At 38.9% G+C, this 26,988-nt stretch overlaps 1 protein-coding gene across 1 annotated transcript; it reads left to right on the top strand.

Annotated features, from left to right (window-relative positions):
* Window positions 1-24,392: 24,392 nt before the first annotated feature.
* On the top strand, window positions 24,393-25,054 carry Igkv8-30l1 (immunoglobulin kappa chain variable 8-30 like 1). The gene is made up of 2 exons (XM_087659546.1): window positions 24,393-24,441; window positions 24,645-25,054. Exons 1-2 carry the CDS (start codon window positions 24,393-24,395, stop codon window positions 25,052-25,054), a joined length of 459 nt encoding a protein of 152 aa, XP_087515672.1.
* Window positions 25,055-26,988: the final 1,934 nt, after the last annotated feature.

Genomic DNA, 26,988 nt, shown 5'->3' with positions numbered 1-26,988 from the left:
CCATATGTGTGTGGGTTCATTTCTGGGTCTTCAATTCTATTCCATTGGTCTATCTGTCTGTCTCTGTACCAATACCATGCAGTTTTTATCACTATTGCTCTGTAATACTGCTTGAGTTCAGGGATAGTGATTCCCCCTGAAGTCCTTTTATTGTTGAGGATAGCTTTAGCTATCCTGGGTTTTTTGTTATTCCAGATGAATTTGCAAATTGTTCTGTCTAACTCTTTGAAGAATTGGATTGGTATTTTGATGGGGATTGCATTGAATCTGTAGATTGCTTTTGGTAAAATGGCCATTTTTACTATATTAATCCTGCCAATCCATGAGCATGGGAGATCTTTCCATCTTCTGAGGTCTTCTTCAATTTCTTTCCTCAGTGTCTTGAAGTTCTTATTGTACAGATCTTTTACTTGCTTGGTTAAAGTCACACCGAGGTACTTTATATTATTTGGGTCTATTATGAAGGGTGTCGTTTCCCTAATTTCTTTCTCGACTTGTTTCTCTTTTGTGTAGAGGAGGGCTACTGATTTATTTGAGTTAATTTTATACCCAGCCACTTTGCTGAAGTTGTTTATCAGCTTGAGTAGTTCTCTGGTGGAACTTTTGGGATCACTTAAATATACTATCATATCATCTGCAAATAGTGATATTTTGACTTCTTCTTTTCCGATCTGTATCCCCTTGATCTCCTTTTGTTGTCTGATTGCTCTGGCTAGAACTTCAAGAACTATATTGAATAAGTAGGGAGAGAGTGGGCAGCCTTGTCTAGTCCCTGATTTTAGTGGGATTGCTTCAAGTTTCTCTCCATTTAGTTTAATGTTAGCAACTGGTTTGCTATATATGGCTTTTACTATGTTTAGGTATGGGCCTTGAATTCCTATTCTTTCCAGGACTTTTATCATGAAGGGGTGTTGAATTTTGTCAAATGCTTTCTCAGCATCTAATGAAATGATCATGTGGTTCTGTTCTTTCAGTTTGTTTATATAATGGATCACGTTGATGGTTTTCCGTATATTAAACCATCCCTGCATGCCTGGGATGAAGCCTACTTGATCATGGTGGATGATTGTTTTGATGTGCTCTTGAATTCGGTTTGCCAGAATTTTATTGAGTATTTTTGCGTCGATATTCATAAGGGAAATTGGTCTGAAGTTCTCTTTCTTTGTTGTGTCTTTGTGTGGTTTAGGTATAAGAGTAATTGTGGCTTTGTAGAAGGAATTCGGTAGTGCTCCATCTGTTTCAATTTGTGGAATAGTTTGGATAATATTGGTATGAGGTCTTCTGTGAAGGTTTGATAGAATTCTGCACTAAACCCGTCTGGACCTGGGCTCTTTTTGGTTGGGAGACCTTTAATGACTGCTTCTATTTCCTTAGGAGTTATGGGGTTATTTAACTGGTTTATCTGTTCCTGATTTAACTTCAATACCTGGTATCTGTCTAGGAAATTGTCCATTTCCTGAAGATTTTCAAGTTTTGTTGAATATAGGTTTTTATAGTAAGATCTGATGATTTTTTGAATTTCCTCTGAATCTGTAGTTATGTCTCCCTTTTCATTTCTGATTTTGTTAATTTGGACGCACTCTCTGTGTCCTCTAGTTAGTCTGGCTAAGGGTTTATCTATCTTGTTGATTTTCTCAAAGAACCAACTTTTGGTTCTGTTGATTCTTTCTATGGTCCTTTTTGTTTCTACTTGGTTCATTTCAGCTCTGAGTTTGATTATTTCCTGCCTTCTACTCCTCCTGGGTGTATTTGCTTCTTTTTGTTCTAGAGCTTTTAGGTGTGCTGTCAAGCTGCTGACATATGCTCTTTCCTGCTTCTTTCTGCAGGCACTCAGCGCTATGAGTTTTCCTCTTAGCACAGCTTTCATTGTGTCCCATAAGTTTGGGTATGTTGTATCTTCATTTTCATTAAATTCTAAAAAGGTTTTAATTTCTTTCTTTATTTCTTCCTTGAACAGGTTATCATTGAGTAGAGCATTTTTTAATTTCCACGTATATGTGGGCATTCTTCCCTTATTGTTATTGAAGACCAGTTTTAGGCCGTGGTGGTCCGATAGCACGCATGGGATTATTTCTATCTTTCTGTACCTGTTGAGGCCCATTTTTTGACCAATTATATGGTCAATTTTGGAGAAAGTACCATGAGGAGCTGAGAAGAAGGTATATCCTTTTGCTTTAGGATAGAATGTTCTATAAATATCCGTTAAGTCCATTTGGCTCATGACTTCTCTTAGTCTGTCGACATCACTGTTTAATTTCTGTTTCCATGATCTGTCCATTGATGAGAGTGGGGTGTTGAAATCTCCCACTATTATTGTGTGAGGTGCAATGTGTGTTTTGAGCTTTAGTAAGGTTTCTTTTACGTATGTAGGTGCCCTTGTATTTGGGGCATAGATATTTAGGATTGAGAGTTCATCTTGGTGGATTTTTCCTTTGATGAATATGAAGTGTCCTTCCTTATCTTTTTTGATGACTTTTAGTTGGAAATTGATTTTATTTGATATTAGAATGGCTACTCCACCTTGCTTCTTCTGACCATTTGCTTGGAAAGTTGTTTTCCAGCCTTTCACTCTGAGGTAGTGTCTGTCTTTGTCTCTGAGGTGTGTTTCCTGTAGGCAGCAGAATGCAGGGTCCTCGTTGCGTATCCAGTTTGTTAATCTATGTCTTTTTATTGGGGAGTTGAGGCCATTGATATTGAGAGATATTAAGTAATAGTGATTATTGCTTCCCTTTATATTCATATTTGGATGTGAGGTTATGTTTGTGTGCTTTCATTCTCTTTGTTTTGTTGCCAAGACGATTAGTTTCTTGCTTCTTCTAGGGTATAGCTTGCCTCCTTATGTTGGGCTTTTCCATTTATTATCCTTTGTAGTGCTGGATTTGTAGAATTATATTGTGTAAATTTGGTTTTGTCATGGAATATCTTGGTTTCTCCATCTATGTTAATTGAGAGTTTTGCTGGATACAGTAACCTGGGCTGGCATTTGTGTTCTCTTAGGGTCTGTATGACATCAGTCCAGGATCTTCTGGCCTTCATAGTTTCTGGCGAGAAGTCTGGTGTGATTCTGATAGGTCTGCCTTTATATGTTACTTGACCTTTTTCCCTTACTGCTTTTAATATTCTTTCTTTATTTTGTGCGTTTGGTGTTTTGACAATTATGTGACGGGAGGTGTTTCTTTTCTGGTCCAATCTATTTGGAGTTCTGTAGGCTTCTTGTATGTCTATGGGTATCTCTTTTTTTAGGTTAGGGAAGTTTTCTTCTATGATTTTGTTGAAGATATTTACTGGTCCTTTGATCTGGGAGTCTTCACTCTCTTCTATACCTATTATCCTTAGGTTTGATCTTCTCATTGAGTCCTGGATTTCTTGTATGTTTTGGACCAGTAGCTTTTTCCGCTTTACATTATCTTTGACAGTTGAGTCAATGATTTCTATGGAATCTTCTGCTCCTGAGATTCTCTCTTCCATCTCTTGTATTCTGTTGGTGAAGCTTGTATCTACAGCTCCTTGTCTCTTCTTTTGGTTTTCTATATCCAGGGTTGTTTCCATGTGTTCTTTCTTGATTGCTTCTATTTCCATTTTTAATTCCTTCAACTGTTTGATTGTGTTTTCCTGGAATTCTTTCAGGGATTTTGTGTCTCCTCTCTATGGGCTTCTACTTGTTTATTTATGTTTTCCTGGAATTCTTTCAGGGATTTTTGTGTCTCCTCTCTATGGGCTTCTACTTGTTTATTTATGTTTTCCTGGAATTCTTTCAGGGATTTTTGCGATTCTTTCAGGCATTTTTGCGATTCCTCTCTGTAGGCTTCTACTTGTTCTCTAAGGGAGTTCTTCACGTCTTTCTTGAAGTCCTCCAGCATCATGATCAAATATGATTTTGAAAATAGATCTTGCTTTTCTGGTGTGTTTGGATATTCCATGTTTGTTTTGATGGGAGAATTGGGCTCTGATGGTGCCATGTAGTCTTGGTTTCTGTTGCTTGGGTTCCTGCGCTTGCCTCTCGCCATCAGATTATCTCTAGTGTTACTTTGTTCTGCTATTTCTGACAGTGGCTAGACTGTCCTATAAGCCTGTGTGTCAGGAGTGCTGTAGACCTGTTTTCCTCTCTTTCAGTCAGTGTCCCCATAAGTGACTGAATAACTGGGTCCCCGCTGGCGGGGACAACTTCTTCCTCCTCCTCCTCCTCCTCCTCCTCTTCCTCCTCTTTGTCATCTTCTGCTACTGCTCTTAAATTATTTTTGCTGCACACATGAACAAATGCAGGCATGCACAAATATACATACATGTGTATACATACATACATACATCCTCCTGACACCACCCTTATGTGTATATAAACTTAGGGATGTCGAGTTGAAATTCCATAACCTAGAGAAAAACCTGTTCCAGAAATATAATGGATTCTTACTCTCCAAGTCAGCATTGACTGCCTTTAGCTTTTTATGAAGAGGGGGCCTTTGAATCAGTTTTGTGATGGGTTTTCTTTTTAACATTCTTTCATATTTTCTCATTTTAATTGTACTTTATATAGAGTGAGCCTTGCCTCTGTCTGTAACCCATGCTTTGACACTAAATAAGCCAAACACCTTTAGATCAGATAAATGAAAACAAAATCAGGGAAATGGTATAAATTCCCCTAAGTTTAGTTGATGAGAAAATTTAGTATAAATAAAAGGGAGAGTATAGCCAGGAGCAGGTACGTTTTTGGGAATCTATATTCACCATGACCAGAATGATAGAGCCAGACAAAGAGGTTAGAAAATTTACTTAATGGTAGATGAAAAGGGGGGTTGGATCCATAATGCTGGATTATATAGATGCCAAAGGAACAGTGGGAAGACAAACACAGTCCAATATATGGGTCTGTGTATTTGTGGTAGAGACTGAGGTGTATCAGCTAAGAAAGCTCTGTAGCAGGTAGAGACTAGGATATGTTGAGCTGCCAGTGTCTTCTTTGATATCTTAATGGACCCCAAACTTAACCATTTGTCCCTAGTTTAAGACCTAACAAATATACTTTCATGTGTAATGAGCTCTAACTCTAAAATTGAAAAATACAGAAGTGTACTTCTGGTGAAGGTCATATTATTGAGATCTCTAACTCTTCTTGAAACAATATGAAAGGTCAAGATGGGGATAAAAAGGCATGTATTAACCAAATTTCTATGGACTGTGGTTGTTTATACTCAGATATCTGGAATTACCTCACTTCCAAAGTGAGATCATCAAAAAATTCAAAAGTTCTGATGGTGTGTACCAGAATCTGATCACTCAGGAGGAGAAAGCACATAGTCCATAAGGTCAAATCTAGACTGGCCTTTATAGTGCAGTGCAGTTCAGCTTGGACTATGGAGTGAGTGTGACACTTTCTCAAATGTTTAGGAGTCCAATCCAAGGTATAGAGTGAAAAATAAAACATTAGCATGAGAATAAAATCTGTATTTGGAAGTCAGAAAACTGATAGTCCTAAATATTTGTGTTTTTTTTTTATCTTAAATGAATGGAGAAATTTCCTTCAAATTTAGTAGTGCCACTTATTAAAAAAATTAATAAAATTAAAATAAATTCTTTGAGAAATAAAATAGACATCACCATTTATTAAGGAAATTAATTATAACATGTACAGGGGTTCATAAACACCAGTATAAACACTGTATGCTTCATGGTTTTACTTGTTATTTTAAGTCACTATTCTTATGATGAAGAACCACAATAAAAACAATTTGGGGAAGAAACTGTTTATGTGGCATATATTCCCACACCCATAATTCATCACTAAAGGAAGTTAGCATGAAACTCTAGCAAGCGAGAACAGGAACCTGAAGGCTGGCCCTGATGCAGAGGCCACCGAGGAGTGCTGCTTACCAGCTTGCTCACATGGGCTGCTGTCTTGTAGAACTCAGGACCACAAGCTTAGGGATGGCCTCAGGGATATTTTCAGAGATCTTCCCCTATCATTTACTGATTAAGAAAATGGCCTAGAGGCTTGACTATATACCCCATTTGTGAAGGTATTTAATCAGTGTTTCCTACTCTCAGATGACTACATTGTGTATCAAATTGACATAATTTTAGCCGGTACACTTTTTTTCAAGGAATGTGAAAATCTGTGCTATTAAAGTCTAGAGAGGAAGAAACTCATGAGAGTTGGAATTTTATTGAGAGGAAAGCCTGAGAGCTTTTTGTTTGGACATAGAGAACTGTGGAGGAAATTCATTACCCTGCTGATAGTAAAAGTTTGCAGCATTGTTGGCCTCTACAGCATTAATGGTGAATGTGAAGACTGTCTCAGACCAACTACCACTGAACCTGAGAAAAACACCAATTTCTACACTGAATGCTTCATAAATCAGGACTATGGGAATCTGTTCTTGGTTCTTTGTATACTTCTGCATAATATTACAGTAAAGTGTGTCAGTGTCATCACTCTTAGAGGAATTGCTGGGTATTATTTCAATTTGTGCCAGTGACACAACCAAGGAAGCTGAAGACTAGGTCAGCACAATGTCCCCAGTAGAGTCTGGAATGATGAATATGCAAACAGCACAGTCACAGGCATATTGAAACCATCTCAGTGTAATACATGTGACACCTGTGACAACAGTCACAAGCATCACTCTGAACCATTAGGAAATAAAAGGGAAAATGTGATGGTTAAAAACAAATTTAAAGTGCCATAATTCCAACCATCATGATCACAAAGGAATGCGAAATGTACATGGCTAGAGTAGAAGCTTACAGTGCTTTGCCGCTCTGTCTCACATGGTACTCACAGCAGCACCCATAGCAGTAAAGCTAATAATCAGAGGGACACATGCTCTCATCTCAGTGGTCAGTGGGGTTGGAAAAACCATTTACAGAGCAGCTCAAACACATGCTAGGGAATTGTACAACTGCCCTTCAATTTTTAACCCATTTCTTAAAAAAAAACACCTTTACATAATACATTTTGATAAAATCTCCCTTTTCCCAACTCTTACCAGATTCTTTCCTCTTCCCTACCCACCCAAGTTCATATTCTCTCTCTCTCCCTGTCTCCCTCTTCCCACACCCACTCTTTCTCAAAAAGCAAATTTTAAAACTAAAAGACAAAAATAAGTGTGTTCTATGGATACTTTACTGTAAAGAATTTGAGAATATTTGGAACACTTTCAAATCTCAACAATATCACAATTTTCAAGCAACAGTGCATTTGAAGTTGTGATTCTTACCAAGAATACAAACAACGGAATCTTATTTAAGAGATAAAGGTATAGCTTCCTCTTGGTTTCAAAAATTTACAATACTGTGTAACCTTCACCCCAAATCTATAAATGTCCTCAGGATCTAAGTTTATGAGAGACATGAATATGGGACACAGGTGATTGTTAATAAGCAGAGTCATCCCTTATGCTACTCCAAAATCAAATGCTGAGCTAACAAGATATTCTGAAGACAGAGCATTGGTCCCACTGAATTGTACTCACGATGGGAGTATCTAGTATTTCAATCTACACAGTCAAAAATAGATAAAAAGTTTTCAGAGTGATTTGTGGCCCCAGAGACAAGGGCAACAGGTTTCACATTTTCTCTCCTTTTGAATCCTAAATATATTGTATGTAAAGTTCATGTGTGCATATATGTGTGTATCTCTGTATGTGTACATTTGTGTATGTGTATACATGTGCATATGAGTATGTTGTAGTGTATATTTGTGTATGCATGTGTAAGTGTATATGTATGTGTACATATGTGTGTATGTGTGTATGTATGTGTACAGGTGTGTGTGTGTGTGTGTGTGTGTGTGTGTGTGTGTTTAGGATAGAATGAGGAGACAGTGAGAATGAGAGAGATGTGGAGGGGGAAGTGAGAGTACATTAGGAAGAAAGTATATCGATTCACTGGTGTACATACTGTGATTGTGTATCTCTGTGCATTCCATTGTTACTCCTGTACAGGCAGAGAGCTCAATGCTGCTTGCAGAACTCTTGTATTGTAGTTTCTATGGCTCATTACTGGGTTTTCTATTTGTCAATATTCATTCTTCACTACCTTCTTAAGGCAATCCAAAATATTATCTAATTTGTTATAACAAAGATCAAACAATAGTCAGATATGTGTGGAGGGTGAAACTTCGCAGCAGAGAGAGGGATGCTAGATGAAGAGACATGTGATAGATTCAGTCATTGAACCCAGAGCTGAATCAAATGATCAGATGAACCAAAGGCAAGTGGAGTAAGAGCTGGCCATATAAAGACCTAGTGCCTGGACTAGTCAAGTTAGAGTAGCTGAGAGACTGCCCAGCAAAAGGCCTTAGTTTCACAATATTAAATATTTCCTGTATCTATATTCATGTTGCTGGTAGGTGAAAGATATTCTCAGTATAACCAGAGGAAAAAGAAATGTAAATAGGCAAAGTTAGTGGATATTGTAAAATATATGATGTATTTGAAAGACATTCTGTTGTGAAACTTGTGTAGAATGAGGACATATCAGTGAAGAATTTTAAAAAGCAGCAACAGTGCACAAAGGGCAAAGGCACTTGCCACCAATTGTAGTGTCAGATCTGAGAACCCAGAAGCCACTTGGCAAAAAGCAATCAACTCCTTGTTGTCTTTTGACCTACATAAAATGGCATGGCACGTATTCATCTATGAGTGAGCACACACACACACACGCACACACACACACACACACACACACACGCACACATGCACACATACACTCACATGCATACACATACACATATATACACACACATATGCACACATTCCCACACATACACAGAAAAAGAGAGATGAATACATGTGCATAAAGATAACTAATTAAATAAAAGGAAGGAAAATACAAGAGTCAGAAAAGGAAAAAAGTCAGAAAAAATGAATAACAGTAAGGAAGTCAGAAATCCCTCTAGGAACTAGAATATTCAAGAAATAATTTTTTTCTGGATACTTTTAACCAAAACACAGTTTAACAATATCACCACACCAGTCCATAGGTCTTATATTAGATACCAGATTTATCAAACTATAAAAAGGTAAATTCCTCTATTCAATCAGCAGAGTTTGTGGTAAATTGTGGCAGGAAGAATAGAAAAATAATACTGTGGTTTTATTCCATATTTTGGTGTATAGAATTTTTATACCAAAAAACATAGGAGGAATTGAACATATTAATTTTTTTTACCATGCTCTGAAAACAGTGTCTTCAGCTTTTAGATATGGCAACTCTCAGGCAGATGAGGGAAGTGTGCATTCCAGGGCTGTGGATGGTGTACACAGCTGTTGAAACTCTCAAGCAGGTTTGTGTAGGAGGCTGTAGCACTGTGGGAGGATAGCTGTAATGCTGCTGACAGTAATAATCTGCCAGATCTTCAGCCTGCACACTGCTGATGGTCAGAGTGAAGTCTGTCCCAGATCCACTGCCTATGAAGCGATCAGGGACCCCTGATTCCCTAGTGGATGCCAAGTAGATCAGCAGTTTAGGAGACTGCCCAGGTTTCTGCTGGTACCAGGCCAAGTAGTTCTTTTGGTCTCCACTGTATAAAAGACTCTGACTGGACTTGCAGCTCATAGTGACCTTCTCCCCTGCTGACACAGCCTGGGAGGATGGAGTCTGGGTCATCACAATGTCCCCACAGGTACCTGAAATAATGAATAGGCAGTGAACATGCATACATGCACAAACATAGATCATTATAACAGTTGAAAATTGTCATTTTAATGTCCTCAAAATGTCATAATGTCAGAACATTATTATACAAATAGTATCACACCCTAGCAAATATTGCAAATTTCTTTTTACAAAGATGAAAGTTTGAAAATATTTTAATACTTTAAAAAATTTTACCAGAAATCCAGAGCAGCAGGGACATGAGGACCTGGGTCTGTGATTCCATCTTGCTCCCCCTGTCTGTCTGATGCAGTTTACTCACAGTTCAAATGCCTGATTTTAACTTCTGAGCAACTGGGCTGCGCTGGAGGAAATCATGCAAAGCAGACAGGAAATAAAATCAAATGCATGGGTAGTATGTGAGAGAGGCTGGTGTCAATCAACAGTAAAAAATTCCATCAGAAAGAGCATAACAAAAAAAAACTGAAAGTGATCGGCTTCCACATCTCCAGCAGAAATATACTTCGGGTTCTAATAGGTTTGGGTTAAATTCCAAGACATATTTAAATCAGGTGACATTTGTAGAAAGTTTAGGAGAGGTATCTCAGGTTAACTATGCTAGAAAACATAATAAGATATTTGAGAAAATCAGAAGAATACAAGAAAGAAACAGTGTAAGAATAATGTCCTATAAAAGAGTAGTGGATAGGAAGGGAAAGAGGAAAGTCAAAAAATTGAAGTTAAATTAGTGCAATGTCTCCCATCTCCATATCCACTCTTATAATGTGAAAATGAACAGTGCCTCAGACATCAGTGTCCCAACTTCTTAGATAAACATGGACAGAGATTCAAGGAGAAGACAAAATTATCTCTGGGAATCCTGGGGGACATTAACTTAAGCCTAGGATCAGAGAAGCTTTAATCTCAAATTAAAGGCAAATCCAGAAGAAACTAACAATCATCTTTCCCACAATTTCAGGGAATTTAAAAAGGATTCTTAGTTTGGGAAAATGGCAGAGAATAAAACTATCCAGGTTTTTTAAACTAATCATGCTTGGAGACCAACACTACCAAGAGGTTTTATTCCGCACAGGCATATTTTAGAGAAGTCTAGAAATTAATAGGTTTAAAATTGGCTTAATATGGTCTTGCTCACTCTTGACAAATTCTCCAGAAGAGGGCACAGTCACCCTAAATCGATAATGATTTTACAGAGACCAGAAGTCCACAATATCAGACATTGTTCACATCTAAAGGAAAAAATGTTTCAGTGTGAAGGAAAATCAATAGCCGTAGCAGACATGAAAGAACCACCTGAATTCAGGTTAGTGAATTATGAGAGTGTGTATAATATGAATTATAAATACAGCATTATGGGTAAACTGTAAGAAACATAAAAGTAAACAAAATATGATGACAACGAGTGACATTCATATCTATATCCCAGAGCCGGAGAGACAGAAGCAGATCGAGGAGATTATAGCCAGTTTTGGGTTCATAAATTCTAGACCAGGCTAATGTATGACTGCAGACAAGATTTCCAGATGTATATCATTAATCAACTGACTATAACACATCTCATGGTATTTGATATCCAAAGTGAATTATTCGGGTGATAATAATGTACAAATATCAAGCCAGTATATTATTGTACTAAATAATATGCTTTTTTCTTGGATTTTAACATTAAACCTATCATTTTATACAGCAACATATTTACAGCAACATTATACAGCAACATTTTATACAGGTATAAAACATTAAATGGTTTTGATAAGCATGTTCAGATCTCCTTTATGAACTGCTAACATATTAACATAAATGAAAGATGGTTTGTGGATTAAGAGAGCTCCTAATCTCTGGTGTTGGCAGGCCTGGTTGTCCCTGGGGACAACACTCCTCCTGGGATACAGGCAGAGCTGGCAGCCACTGATGGCATCAGGCCTCTGGGTATTGCTGGTTGCAGCAGGCTCGTAGGGGAAGCAAAATTGGTAGTCCCAGATGGCTGCAGCCTTGAGGGTTGCCAGTGGAGGTGTGCATCAGAAGATGGAACACAGAGGATGGGCAGACACCCAGCTGCTGGGCTTGCTGCAGAAGAGGGCAGGCCCTGGGTAGCAGCAGGACTCCAGGGAAGCAGGCAGAACTGCCTCAGGACATGAAGGGCAGACAGTATAGAAGGAGGAGCTCACTGCTGGATTTTTCTGCAGGGCCAACATGCTGGAATTGTGTTAGTGGTCTCACCTGGTGGTCCCTGATGGCTGCAGGCCTCGATGATTGCAGGTTTCTGTGTGAACCTGAAGATGATGCAGCCACTGAAGACCTCACAGCCACTGGGCCTGCTAGATGCCCCAGCAGGCAGGAGATGGGGAGGAAATTAGGGGGTGGAGGGGAGACTAACATAACTGTCCTCTGAGAGGCTTCTCTCAGCAGCTGGCCAAAACAGATGAAGAGACCAACAACCAAAATTAGACAACGTTCGAGCAATCTTGTGATAGAGTTGGGGAATGATTGACGTATCCATACGGAATGGCAACTCCATAAGACAAATAGACTCAACTAACCTGGGTCACTTGGGGGTCTCCCAGAGACTGAACAGCCAACCGAAGAACATTTGTAGGCTGAACCTAGCCCCTTCCCATCCACCTCTGCATTTATGTAACAGAAGTGAAGGTTGGTAGTCATGTGAGTCCCCCAACACCTGGAGTAAGAACTCTCCCTGACCCTGTTGCTTGATTCTGGACCCTGTTCCAGTAACTGGGCTGCATTGTCTGAACTTGGTGAGAGAGGATGTGCTAGTCCTGCAGTGACTTGATGCACACCAACCATACTGGCTTGGTGCCCAAGGTCTAGTGGGGTGATGTCCCTCTTCGCAGAGGAGAACAGGAGGAGTATGTGGGGAAAGAGGCTGTGTAAGGAGGATACTCTGAGGAGAGGAGGGCTGCCATTAAGATGTAAATTGAATCAACTACCTTATCAATTAATTAATTAACAAAATAGTTTTCAATCTCAAATTGAAAGATATACCAGATGAGTAACTATCCCCACCAGTGTCTAACAGATTGTCATGTGATCTCAATCCTCACTAAACTTTATTCTTTGCTTTGTGACAACTGCAGTGAGTTCATATTATGTGTTGATGTCATTTACTGCTGCTCATTCAGATTGGACACATAGAGAGACAGGGGTCTGACAAATATAAAGACTCCTGCAGTTAAGTATGGGCTTCTCACAGTAGGTAAGGGGAGATCATAGGGCCTTGGAAGATAAAAGTTCCATGATGTTTTGTAATTACATATCGAGAAAGGCTGACAACTCTTAGTTACAGTTTTCCCACAAATATGGTTTCCACAACATTTCCCAGTTCATTCGATTCCTTGGGCTGTGGTTTAAAATGCACCACAAACCACCTGACGCAATATAACACAGAAGAATTTCCTCCTGACTTTGGAGCCAGGAAGTCTGAAAATGATGACTTGAGCTCCTGGGACACAGCAGCCTTTTCCATTCATCCACCATGCCTAGAATCCTAGGGAAAGTCAGTCTGAGATGCAAAATATTCTGAAACAATCCAAGGCTGAACTTGGATTTACTGTTGAGTTACACATCTCTTACTCTCTGGATGAATGTTTTCGGCTACCCAATATCAGTGACAGGCAATAGTAGACATGGGAGGAGTTTCTATATTCAGATAAAGTATTAACAAAGTACTATTTTTGGTAAGATATACAAGGTAGGGTATACTTGGAATTGCAGCACTTAAAATGCTTTAACAGATAAATTTCCAGGGATTCAGGGCAGCCTGGACTACAAAGCACATTATTACCTAACAGAGATAGGTTAGTCATTGTTCAACTGTGTACTTAACAGGAATCTTGGCTGTTCCAGTGAGAGTGGATCTAGAACAGTGTTTACTCTACCACTACCCATCTGATGTGACAAGTTGATACTGTGAACACTGCTTATAGTCCCTCCTGTACCTTAGCCATCAGTGCTCAGCCTGACAGCAAGTTTTTGAATCAGTAGCTTTTCTCTCTACACAGCCTGCTATCCAAACACTTTCCTCTTTGTCCAAAAATCAGTGAACCTTACCTTAGTCAACTAGACTTGAGAGCCCGGGAGAGCTTTTACCAGGTATTATGTTCTTTAATCTTCGCATCAAGTTTTCATAATTATTTTCTACTACTTTTGCCTATCTTGAAAGCATGATTTTAAAGGTTACTTGACATAAAGTATTCTAATTTTTATGTCTGTGCTCATTTGCAGAACAAGTAGTTTGGAAACAATTTAAGAATATTCATTTCCTATTAATCATCCCTTTCTTCAAATAGACAGTCACTAAATTCCAATAATAACATCATTTTCTTTACTGAACTTTGAACATTAGCAATGAATGCTACATAGGTATAAAAACATTTGTTTCTGAGTTCTTTTGTAAAAGATCAAATACTTAGAATGATCTTGATGCGTCATGTTATATAAAAGTACAGTTGAGTTATGCAAGAACTTGTATATCAAAAGTTTGATGCTGAATAAGTAATCAGTGAAACTGCAGTACAATCATCTGTTTAAATCCTAAAGTTTCCATGTAATTTGGAAATGGACAGAACACACAAAGGCAGCAACAGAGTCTCAGAGGGTACTTACCTACCAACTCTGCTCCTTATTTCTTGTCCATACTGAAAAATTAACTACATTGACATATACACATTATGCACAGTGGTCAGTTTTATAAAAGCATCTCCCTTTAACATTATTGTATATAATCCATATTTATACCCTGTCCTGATTAGTTTTTAATGTTCAATTTGCACAAGCCAGAGTCATCTGAATGGGAAAAACCTGAATTGAAAAAGTGCCTCCATAATGCTTGGCTGTAGGCAAGATTTTAGGGCATTTTCCTAATTACTGTCTGACAGGGGAGGATCCAATCTATTGTGGGTGGGGCTACCCTTGGTCTGACCTGATTTCTATATCAAATAGAACTCAGAAATGTCTGAGGGGACAAGCATGTAAGCAGCTCTCCTCCATGGCTTCTGGTCAGCTCCTGCCTCTGGATTCCTGTCCTGTTTGAGTTCCTGCTTGAACCTTCCTCAGTGATGGACTGTTACCTGGACTGTTATACCTAGAATTGTAAGGCTAAGACATTTTTGGATTCTTTTAAATTGATTGTGGTCTTAATATTACATTGTAAAAATAGTAATCTTAACTAAGACACATCCCTTACCTTCTCAATCTCTCCATAATTCCTTTCCCAAAATTTTGTGTTCTTCTCATAGTATCCTTGCTACACACCCACCACAACTGTGATTATATTTATATAATTGAATTTAAAACTCTGTGAGTTATAAATGAGAGGGTATGTGCGATAGTGTTTTTTCTAAGCCATTTGTCCAACCCTGTTGCTTCTTTTTGCATTTCATGTCAATCTGAACTTGATCTCAACAACTAAGCTGACTCTCTGAACTCAAATACTTCTCTGTCTCTCTGTCTCTCTGTCTCTCTGTCTCTCTCTCTCTCTCTCTCTCTCTCTCCCTCCTCCCCTTTCTCTCTGTCTCTGTCTGTTTGTCTTTGTCCCTCTCTCTGTCTCTCTCTCTTTCATTCTTCCTTTCTTCCGTCTTTCTTTTCTTTCTTTTCTCCTTCCTTCCTTTTTAAAAATATTTCTGCCTTTTACATTCATTTAATTTCTCCTCTCCCCATTTTCCCTTCCCTCACAAATCCTAAATTTCCTCTTTTTCTACATCCTCTGCGTTCACACATTCCTCTTGCCTTCCTTTTTCCTTCTCTCTTTCCTTTCTTCTTTCTCACTTCTCCTGTTTTGTTCTGTTGTTCCCCAGAATATTTATTATTTCCTCATGATTGAATCAGACATATTTCTTGTATTATTTCTGGGAAACTCCCCTCCTATAAATTTCTTTGAGTTTAATGGAAGCCTGTCATGACAGTATCCTCTAAATTGGTTCTTGAGCTTCTGTGTTGACTTGTTTTCCAGTAATTGCTTACTGTCTTTGATAGCATTTTTGGCTATTGATTTCACCTGGATACTCTCACAACCCTTTGTCCAGGTAATTTACTTGATTATTTGATGACCACTTTGCATAAGTCCATAGAGGCCAGAGCAGCTGCCTATGATTTATAAATCAGGACTTTGTAGTGAGATCTGAAATGCATCAGACCATCATGGGCATCAAGATGGAATCACAGACTCAGGTCATCATATTTGTACTTCTCTGGTTGTCTGGTGAGATATTTAAAAGTATTATAATTTCTTAAAAGTGATTCATTTGTAGAGAAGTATCTATTTCTTACAGGAAGCCAATAGTATTAGAAAAGACATTTTGGATTCCAGTGTTTGTATCAGGAACTATTTGTGTATAAGTGTATACTCATTATCTATTTCTGATTTCAGATACCAATGGGCGCACTGTGATGATCCAGTCTCCCAAATCCATGTCCACATTGGGAGGAGACTCGGTCACCATGAGCTGCACAGGCAGTCAGAATATGGGTAGTTATATATCCTGGAACCAACAGAAACCAGGGCAGTCTCCTAAACTGCTTATATCTTGGGCATTCAATTGGTACACTGGGGTCCGTGGTTACTTCATAGACAGTGTGTCTGGGATTACCATCAGCAGTGCACAGGCTAAAGACCTGGCAGTTTATTACTGTAAGCAGCATTATGATACTCCTATCATAGTGCTTCAGCCTCCTACACAAACCTCCTTGAGAGCCTCACCAGATGCCTGTAGCACACACAGCCCTGGTCTGCACACTGCCCACTTCTGCCTGGGAGCTGCTATGTCTGTCTAACTGATACAACGTTTGGTTGAAAATTTATGAACAGAAGACATTTTTGAATTGGAAGATCTTTATGGCAAAAGAAAGAAAAGATATTTGTTTGTTTAAATTTAATTAAATTCTGCACATTGAACATGACAAATTTATTATTTTATATTCTGGAATAAGAAATTATAACATGAATCTCCATTGGCTAAATTAAGAACCTGGCAGCCTATATTCTCACTGGAGTATACAAAAGAAAATCTGGTTTTTGCTTTTCTCAGCTATGGGAAATCTTCCTTAACCTTGAAACACTTGGCAATTTGCCTCCATTTCTCTTTTTGGCTAACTTTATTTATTTGTACATGCATTTTGATTTCCATAAAAATATAAATATTATATCATACAATTTGACAATCTTCATTTTTCCCTTGTTTCTTTTTATGACACACACTTTCCCTCCAAATAATGTCCTTCCAACCCCTAGGCTTCCATGTATTTTCATGCGATATATACAGGTGCAAACTCACGTTCATACATATTTGCTCACTCACATTCACCCACACTTACACATTCAGATACACAGAGTTTTAAGCCTATAAAATCTAGGATGCAAATATTAGAGAAACCATGAAGTTTAACTTTATAACCAATGTGTCTGATCTATGCTTCTTATTCCTATTTCACCTGCCTCTGCTGATTTCTCATCTACTTTCCAAACGAGGAGACTGTGTTTCCTATACTATTCCTATACTACACTAATGATAAACAAGACTTTGTGTCATGAAAATTGAGTTTGTTTTTTGTCTTATAATAAGTAAAGGTTTTGGGATAGGTTGAGAGAAATATTTTTACTTCAATAAAAACAATATGTTAATCAACCTCAAACATGTATTAATTAAATATTAATTGAAAATTTACCTTTTCTTGCTATTCACTTTTGAGACAAATTATCATTTGTGAAACATGAAAGTGGATTTGCTTTTATTGTATTTTTTATTTACATTTCAAATGTTATTCCCTTTCACAGTTTCCTGTCCATAAGCCCCCATCTCACCCCCTTTCTTCTATCTTCTATGAGGGAGTTACCCCTCCCCAACCACCTACCCCTTCCCAACTCCCTGCCCTGATATTCCCGTATAGTGGGTGGTCTAGCCTTAGCAAGAACAAAGGCTTCTCTTCTAACTGGTGCCCAACAATGCCATCCTTTGCTGCATATAGAGCTACAGCCAGGGGTCTGTCCATGTGTAGTCTTTAATTAGTCGTTTAGTCCCTGTGAGCTGTGGTTGGTTGGTATTGTTTTCTTTATGGGGTTGAAAGCCACTCAGCTTCTTCAATCCTTTTTCTAACCCATCCAATGGGGACCCCATTCTCAAATCAGTGGTTTGATGCTAGCATTAGCCTCTGTATTTGACATGCTCTGGCTGAGCCTCTCAGTAGACAGCTGTATCAGGCTCCTGTCAGCATGCACTTTTTGGCTTTGTCCGGGGGGGGGGGGACTCTGAATGGTCATTCCTTCAGTCTTTGCTCCAGACTTTGTCTCCATATCTCCTCCGATGAATATTTTGTTCCCGTTTTAGAAGGAGTGAGGCATTCATACTTTGGTCATCCTTCTTCTTGACCTTTATGTGGTCTATGGATTGTATCTTGCATAATTTCAAGTTTTGGTGTAATATCCACTTATCAGTGAGTATGTATGATGTACTGGATTTGGATACCTCAGGCAAGATGATATTGTCTAGTTCCATCTATTTGCCTAAGAATTTCATGAAGTCATTGATTTGAAAGCCGAGTATTACACCATTTTTTAGATGTACCACATTTTCTGTATCCATTCCTCTATTGAAAAGCATCTGGATTCTTTCCAGCTTCTGGTTATTATAAATAAGGCTGCTATGTACATAGTGGAGCATGTGTCCTTGTTATATGTTGGAGCATCTTTTGGGTTTATGCCCAAGAGTGGTATAGCTGCGTCCTCAGGTCGTAATTTTCTGAGTAACTACCAGCCTGATTTCCTGAGTTTTTGTACGAGATTTCAATTCCAACAACCAGGGAAGAGTATTCCTCTTTCTCCACCAAACCCGGACACTCTTGTATATGCCACGAACTGCTTAATGACAGGAGTCTGTTATAGCGGTCTTCTCAGAGGCTCTGCCAGAACTTGACAAATACAGAGGCGGATGCTCACAGCTAACCATTTGACTGAGCATAGTTCCTCAATGGAGGAGTTAGAGAAAGGATTGAAGGAGCTGAATGAGCTTGCAAACCCATAGCAAGAACAACCATATCAACCAATCAGAAACCCCAGAGCTCCCAAAGACTAAGCCACCAACTAACGAGTACACAGGGAGGGAGCCATGGCTCTAACTGCGTATGTACCAGAGGCTGACCTTTTTCAGGTGTCAGTGATAGGAGAGGCCTTTGTTTCTTTGAAGGCTCGATGCCCGAAGTAGGAGAATGCCAGGGGAGGGAGGCAGGATTCTGTGGCTTCCTCATAGAAGCAGAGGTGAGAAGGATAACATTTGAAAGGTAAAGAAATAAAATATCTAATGAAAAAGAACCATCATTAAATGTAAGGTGAGAAAAAAAGCTTATCTCTGGTGCACAACATGTGTCAGTGCCAATGAGTAATTTGCTTCTAATGTAGAGGAAAAGGTCACTTATGAGGCATTAACAATGTTGCTTATGGAGATTGGCAAAATGGCATCTACTGCCACTGGATGGTATCCTGCCTTGCTACCAGAAGAGTTTTTTCTTGGTTTTGCTTCACAGTTTTAATGCAAACTATTTTGAAAAAGTTTAAGAAGAAAGCTGACAATTTCTTTTCTATAGAAGAGTGCAGAATTGTCTCTGCGTTCAGAGAGTTTGCATATGGAAGTTCTTGGAAAATAAAAAAGGACAAGTGGGAGGTAAAAAAAAAATTCATGCTTGGTTAATGAGACCAGGAATGTACCACATGATGAAAGCCTGAAGTAAACTAGGCTGAAAAGTCAACTGCCACCTGCACTGCATCTAGGGGCTGGAAAGAACAGGGAATGGTATGGGTACAACAGGTTAATGTGCAGCCAAGCAGACCACCAGAGAATTGGCTTTGGTTTACACTGGCATCGTCAGCCTTCCCAGTCCTTGTACAGCATAAACCTTCTAGCAATTGTGGGCAAGCTTATAATGAATTGACCTGGCAACTGAAAGAAATATAGCTAATATTCATACATTGTCAAAGACATTCTAAATCCTGTGGTCTACACAGGATAGGGTATCTCACAAGATTGCAAGGGATTGGTGTCAGCTGTCCTAGAAGCTGGACAGCAATTACAATGATTGAGCAATTAAATGGTGGAAGCATGGTGCTACAAAATTTAGCAAAACAGAATTTAGCAAGGGAATTAAATGTTACTAAAGGAAACAAAGAGAAGAGCCTGTCAACTTGAGACTGTGCAGCAAACAATATCAGTGGTTTTTCCTTGATCAGTCAGGAGGTACCAAATAGGCAAGAAAATAGAATTAGGTATTTCTCATGTTATACATGTTACAGAAAGAAGTGAAGCTTAGCATCTGGCTATAGATACTCCGTTTCATTATTCCCAAAAGTTGAATGTTACAAGTTGACCAATGGTGTACATGGTCCCTTACCTTCAGGGAAAATGGGAATAATATTGGTAAGAAGTTGATTAACTTTTCAATAATTTATTGTGTATGCAGGTATAGTAGGTATGAATAGCAAGTAGGAAATAAAAATTATGCGATATGTGAAAGAGGAGATACAAATTGATGAAAGGGATAGAATTTCTCAACTGTTGTTGTTTCCTTACATTAAGGGCAAGGTTGATTCAGTAGAAAGGATACTGGCTTTTGGAAGTACTAGAAACCTTGTGTTCTGGCAAAAAATGGTTAGTGATCAGAGACACAAATTGATGCTACAAATGAATGGTGTTGACATAGGAGGTTTGGTGGATATAGGAGATGATGTTAGTTAGTATATATTCCCAAATGTACTAGAATCCATATTGGTGACTTCAGACATTTTACACACAATTTATAGAAAGTGTTCCGTTATCACAAATAAGATGATGTGTCTAATGGATTACCTGTGTGAGATTAGAAGGGCAAACAGGAAAGTTGAGAGCTTATTTGACTGACATACCAATTAATTTATGGGGAAAGGATCTTTTACAATGATGGGATACTTTAATTAATATTCATGCAAATCCAGAAATGAATTGAAATTCAGCAAATGAAGAAATTAGAGGTGATATGGTAGATGCTCCCAGGAAAGGTATTGATACAGGTGTTAGAGAACCATTGAAAGCTGTGCTCATGGCTAGAAAACAGGACATCATAGGGATTGAGTTTCCAAATTTATAAAGGAGGCCACTGCTAATATACCAACAGCCTTACCTCATCCAAATGGTTATAAAACCAGCCTCTCTGATGAGAGCAGTGGTCCATAACAAAAGAAAAATTGCAGGCACTAGGACAACTGGTATAAGAGCAGCTGGATGCTCAATATATAGAAGAGTTTACCAGCTGTTGGAATTCCATTTTTTGTTGTAAAAAAAAAGAAATCAGGTAAATGGAGGATGACAATGGGTTTAAAAGCAGTTAATAAGGTAATTTAACCAATGAGTCCTTTACAGCTTGGGCTTCCTTTACTATCTTTGTTACCAAGACTTATAATAATAATTGACTTCAAAGATTGTTTTTTAATACCCTTGCATGAGAAATATAGAGAAAGTATTGCTTTCTCAGTACCTGCCTTGAAAGTGCACTGCACTAAAGTGATACCAGTGCAAGGTACTTCCACAGGGAATATAAAATATTCCAACTATATGCCATCATTTTATGCAACAACCCTTAGAAATTATTTTAAAGCAATTTCCTCAATTTGTCTGTTATCTCTATAGGGAAGACATTCTGTATGCTGATTCTGCCAGATATGTTTTCGAGAATATATTCAAAGAATTCTGTCATGCTTAAGGGTATAGAAAAAAATAGAGACTCACTCAGTTATTTGGTTTATAAAATTAGTCAAAAAATTTTTGACTACAAAAGGTACCAATCCATAATGAAAAATTGCAAACTCTTAATGATTTTCAAAAGTAAATCTGAGTCCTACACTGGGAGCTGATCTTATGCCACAGTTCTCAGTACCCAGATCCTGCTGGGAGAGATCTGTATTCTCAAGAGGGCTGAGAATCCTGAGAACACAGGTGAGACCTCCATTTCTGTTCACTTTCCTGGCCCAAGAGGAATGGGCCTGGAGCCCTCAGGACACAGGAACCAAGGAGAAGTCTGGGACAGGATCTTTCTGGTTTCTGCCTGCACCCTGAACTGACCCCATGCCACAGCTCTCTGTTCCCAGATCCTGTTGGGAGAAATCTGGAGTCACAGAAGTGCTGACAATCCTGAGAGCATAGGTGAGACACCACTTCTGATCACATTCCTGTCCCAAGAGGAACCTGCGTGCAGCCCTAAAAACACAGGAACTGAGGAACAGTACGGGATATGATCCTTCTGGTTTCTGTCTGTGCCCAGAGCTGACCCTGTGCTCCAGCTCTCCCTATGCACATGACCCTGGGAGAGAGCTGGTATCCCAGTAGTTTTGACATACTGTATTACAGGAGGGTCAAGTCAGTATCTGAGACAGTAAGACCAGCTAACACCAGGGATACAACGTGCAGAGAGTCAAGGGCAAGAACCCTAGCAACAGAAACCAAGGCCATTTGGCATCATCAATATCCTGTTCCCCTACTACAGCAAGCCCTGGAAACCTGAACGCACAAGAAAAGCAAGAATTAGATTTAAAATCACAACTCATGATGATGATAGAGAAGGAAGGCACCAATAACTCTCTTAGAGAAATGCAGAACAACACAGGTAAATCAGTAGAAGCCCTAAAAGAGGAAACTGAAAAATCCCTTGGAGAATCACAGGAAAGTATAAGCAAACAGGAGAAGGAAGTGAACAAAACTATCCAGAATCTAAAAATGGAAATAACAATGATGAAATCACAAACAAAGACAAACCTGTCGATAGACAACCTAGGAAAGAAATCGGGATTCATAGATGAAAGCATCACCAACAGAATACAAGAGATAGAAGAGGGAATCTCAGGGACAGAAGATATGACAGAAAAATTGATACAACAGTCAAAGAAAATGCAAAATGCAAAAAGTCCCTAACCCAAAACATCCAGGAAATCTAGGACAAAATAATAAGACCCAACCCAAGGATAATAGGTATAGAAGAGAGTCATGATTCTTAACTTAAAGGGCCAATAATCTTCAACAAAATATAGAAGAAAACTTCCCTAACCTAAAAAAAGAGATGTCCATGAACATACAAGAAGCCTATAGAACTCCAAATAGATTGGAACAGAAAAGAAATTCCTTCTGTCACATAATAGTCAAAATACCAAATGCATAAAACAAAGAAAGAATATTAAAAGTAGTAAGGGAAAAATGTTAGGTAACATAAAGACAGACCTATCAGAATTAAACCAGACTTCTCACCAGAGACTATGAAAGCCAGAAGATCCTGGGCTGATATCATCAGACCCTATGAGAACACAAATGCCTGCCCATGATTCTATATCCAGCAAAACTCTCAATGACCATAGATGGGAAAAGCAAGATATTCTATTACAAAGAATAATCCATGAAAATCTCCAACACACGGAGGAAAACCTCATTAAAGAACAAGCAAGAAAGTAATCAAACTTCAACTAACCCTAAAGAATAGAATGGCACAAACATAATTCCACCTCTAATCTCGTAAGCAAGTATATAGATTAGCCTGGCCTAGAATATATTTCCTCAAGCCAGGCTTTAATCTTAAGGATCTCCTGCTTCTCTGTCTCCAATTCTTGGATACAGATATGAATCTCACTCTTTATCATGGTACTTAGCTTCCTTTCCTGTTTCTTTTACTTTACCTATAAAGCTGTATTTATAATTCATCTCACAGACTATCATAATTCACTAACCTGAATTCAGGTGGTTCTTTCATGTCTGTTACTGCTATTGATTTTCCTTCACACTGAAACATTTTTTCCGTTAGATGTGAACAATGTCTGATATTGTGGACTTCTGGTCTCTGTAAAATCATTACTTGATTTAGGATGGTTCTGTTCCCTTCTGGAGAATTTTAGAAGAGTGAGCAAGATCATATTTAGGCACTTTTAGTCCTGCTAATTTCTAGACTTCTCGAGAATTTGCCTTTATGGAATAAAACCTTTCGGTATTGTTGGTATCCAGGCATGATGAGCCGGACACCTAGCTTGTTTTATTTTTTGCCATTTCTCTGAACTGAAAACCCTCTTTAAGGTCACTGAAATTGTGGGAAATATGATTGCTAGTTTCTGTTTTATTTGCCTTTACTTTGAACTTAAAGCTTCTCTGATCCTAGGCTTAAGTGAGTGGCTTGCAGGATTTCCACAGAGATAATTTGGTTTTCTACTTGCATCTCTTTTTCCGTGTTTATCTCAGAAGATGTGATCCAAATGTTTGACGCACTGTTCATTTTCTCATTATAGGAATGGATATGGAGATGGGAGACAATGAACAAATTATCTTCAATTTTTTTTTTACTTTCATCCTTTCCATTACTATATTTTATGGGACTTATTTTTACTTTGTTTCTTTCTTGTACTCTTGTGGTTTAGTTAGCATATATTATCATGTTCTCTAGAATGGGCAGTCTGAGATAGGTCTCCTGAAATTTCTAAAAAAGTCACCTGATTTAAATATGCCTTGGATTTTTAACCCAAACCTATTAGATCCTGTAGTAGATTTCTGTTGGGGATGAGGAAGTCAGTCACTTTCAGTGTTTTCTTATGCTCTCTCTGAAGACATTTTGCTTGTTGATTGACACCAGCACTCACACCCACATTGGACTGGCATCTGCTTTATATTTCTTGTCTGCTTTGCATGATTTCCTCCAGCCCAGTCCAGCTGCTCAGAATTTATAAACCAGGTCTTTTTATTGTGACTAAACTATATCAAACAGGCAGGAGGAGCAAGATGGAATCACAGACACAGGTCCTCATGTCCCTGCTGCTCTGGGTATCTGGTAAGAAATTTAAAGTATTAAAATCTTTTCAAACTTTCAACTTTGTAGTAAGAAATTTACATTATTTGCCAGTGTGTAATATTTATTATATACTAATATTGTGACATTTTGACATTGTAAAGACATTTAAATGACAAATGTCTACCATTATTCTAATCAATTTTGTGTATGTATGCATTTTCACTGCCTATTCATTATTGCAGGTACCTGTGGGGACATTGTGATGACCCAGACTCCATCCTCCCAGGCTGTGTCAGCAGGGGAGAAGGTCACTATGAGCTGCAAGTCCAGTCAGAGTCTTTTATACAATGAAAACAAAAAGAACTACTTGGCCTGGTACCAGCAGAAACCAGGGCAGTCTCCTAAACTGCTGATCTACTGGGCATCCACTAGGGAATCTGGGGTCCCTGATCGCTTCATAGGCAGTGGATCTGGGACAGATTTCACTCTGACCATCAGCAGTGTGCAGGCAGAAGACCTGGCTGTTTATTACTGCCAGCAGTACTATAAATTTCCTCCCACAGTGCTTCAGCCTCCTACACAAACCTCCTTGATGGTTTCAACAGCTGTGTACACCATCCATAGCCCTGGCATACACAGTTCCCCCTTCTGAGAGCTGGCATGCTAACAGTAAAAAATAATGTGTTTACTTCCTCTTTTGTCTTTTGGTATAAAATCTATGCAACAAAATGGAGAATAATGCCACAGTATTATTTTTTTATTCCTCCTGCAACAATTAACACAACAGAATGTCTTTCAAGTATATCAGATATTTTACCACATCCACTAAGTTTACCCATTTCCATTTCCTTTTCCTCTTATAGTGAGAATGTCTTTGATCCACCAGCAATGTAATTATGGACGTAGAGAATTTTTAATATTTTGAAGCTTAGACCTTTTCCTGCGCAGTCTCTCAGCTACTCTAAATTGACTAGTCCTCACACTAAGTCTTGCTATATGGCCAGCTCTAAGTGTGTGTGGCTTTGCTTCACCTGTTCATTTGGTTCACCTCTATGTTCAATGGCTGAATCTACCACATGTCTCATCTTCTAGCATCCCCCTCTCTGCTGCAAAGTTCCACCTTCCACTTTTTGTAGGGCTATTGTTCAATCTTTGTTATAGCCTTAGGAAGGTAGAGAAGTATAAATATTTAGAAATAGAGAACCTAGTAATGTGCCATAGACATGACAATACAAGGGTCCTGTCAGAAGCATTTAGCTATCTGCCTGTACATAATTAACAACAGAATGTACAGAGACACACTTTGACTCTATGAATCCCAACAACTTGTTATTTTTCTCTCATTCTCCCCCTTTCTCTCTGCCTCTCTCTCATTCCCTCTGATTATGAGGTGTAATGAGCTGCTTTGCATGTTGAATCATTAGGCAAAGGCCCAGGATGCTCAAAGATCTTTAAAGCCTGTAGCCAGTTCTAAGAGGCAGGGTAAGCTGCTCTCCTGCCATGGGTGCTGATGTGAAAGATCCCACGCAGAGAGACCCTTACTCAAGTCTTGGGAAATCGCGGACCCCAGACACAGAGAGACCATTTTGGATGTAATAAGCAAAGGCGAGGTTTATTACGGAGACCTATTACAGAGATCTCCGGGCCGACATGTATCCCGCGCAGGAGACAGAGGTGTCGGCGCCGAGAGGCTGGGAAAAAGAGTATTTAAAGGCAGAGGCTGTGAGCACCAGGGGATGGGGGATGTCAAAGGGGAATGCACCACAAGTTACAAGATTGTTTTATGGCTCCAGGAGATAAGGGGACGCCAGAAGGTTTTATGGCCCCCTGGTTCCTGGAACAGAGCTACTAAATCAGGAGAAGGGTAGGGTCTTCAGGTCCTCATTATTTTTAAAAGTTTGTCAAAATTGATGAAGCATCTGTATTTGAAACACCTCTGGTTAGGCTTGGGCTGTCCGGTTTCTTGGAATGCTCTCTGCAGGACACAGTGGCTGAAAAGCACAAGTAGGGGCTTATCAGGGTCTGGAGGACATCTGGTTAACGTATGACTCTGAGTAAGCTGGGGGGACGTCTTTGGATGGTTTATGGGTCAGTCCTCGATAGCCTGAGCTGGTTTTTGCATTCCTTTTTTTTATCTTTATGGCCTGCTATTCCTGGCAGCAGGGCTTAGCCCCGAGTTTGTGGCTGTTGGGGCTAACTCTTTTAATTTTATATTTCTAAACCTAGAATTGTATAATTTTCTTTTCAGATGCACTGAATACCAGGTGAGACAGTGCAGCAATGCATTGTGAGCTTCTATTTTAGCCATGTTTGTTTCCCATGTCCCTAGGATCTTGATAGTAAGAATTATAGCATTTTAAATTTGGTTTTAACTATCATATTTTCTATTTCATTTCCTAATATTTGACAGTGATACTTGTGACTTTTGTCACAGGCATCATATGTCGATGCCCATACCAACATAGCACCGATAACCAGGCATAAGTCTGTGGGATTAAAAAAGACACAGAAATACGGGGTTATTCCTGTTAAGCAAGAAAAGGCAATTATGTAGCTTTAGTCACCGAATATATACCCCAAGTTGAC

Source organism: Rattus norvegicus, chromosome 4, assembly GCF_021556685.1.
Source record: "Rattus norvegicus strain SHRSP/BbbUtx chromosome 4, alternate assembly SHRSP_T2T, whole genome shotgun sequence".
NCBI classification, from domain to species: Eukaryota; Metazoa; Chordata; class Mammalia; order Rodentia; family Muridae; genus Rattus; species Rattus norvegicus.
This window is presented reverse-complemented; position numbering and strand designations above follow the sequence as displayed.

Excerpts from the sequence above, each read along its gene's own strand:
- Igkv8-30l1 (XM_087659546.1), top strand. The coding sequence starts at position 24,393 with ATGGAATCACAGACACAGGTCCTCATGTCCCTGCTGCTCTGGGTATCT. Across the intron at positions 24,442-24,644 it reads CCTGCTGCTCTGGGTATCTG|GTACCTGTGGGGACATTGTG; the intron begins GTAAGAAATTTA and ends TCATTATTGCAG.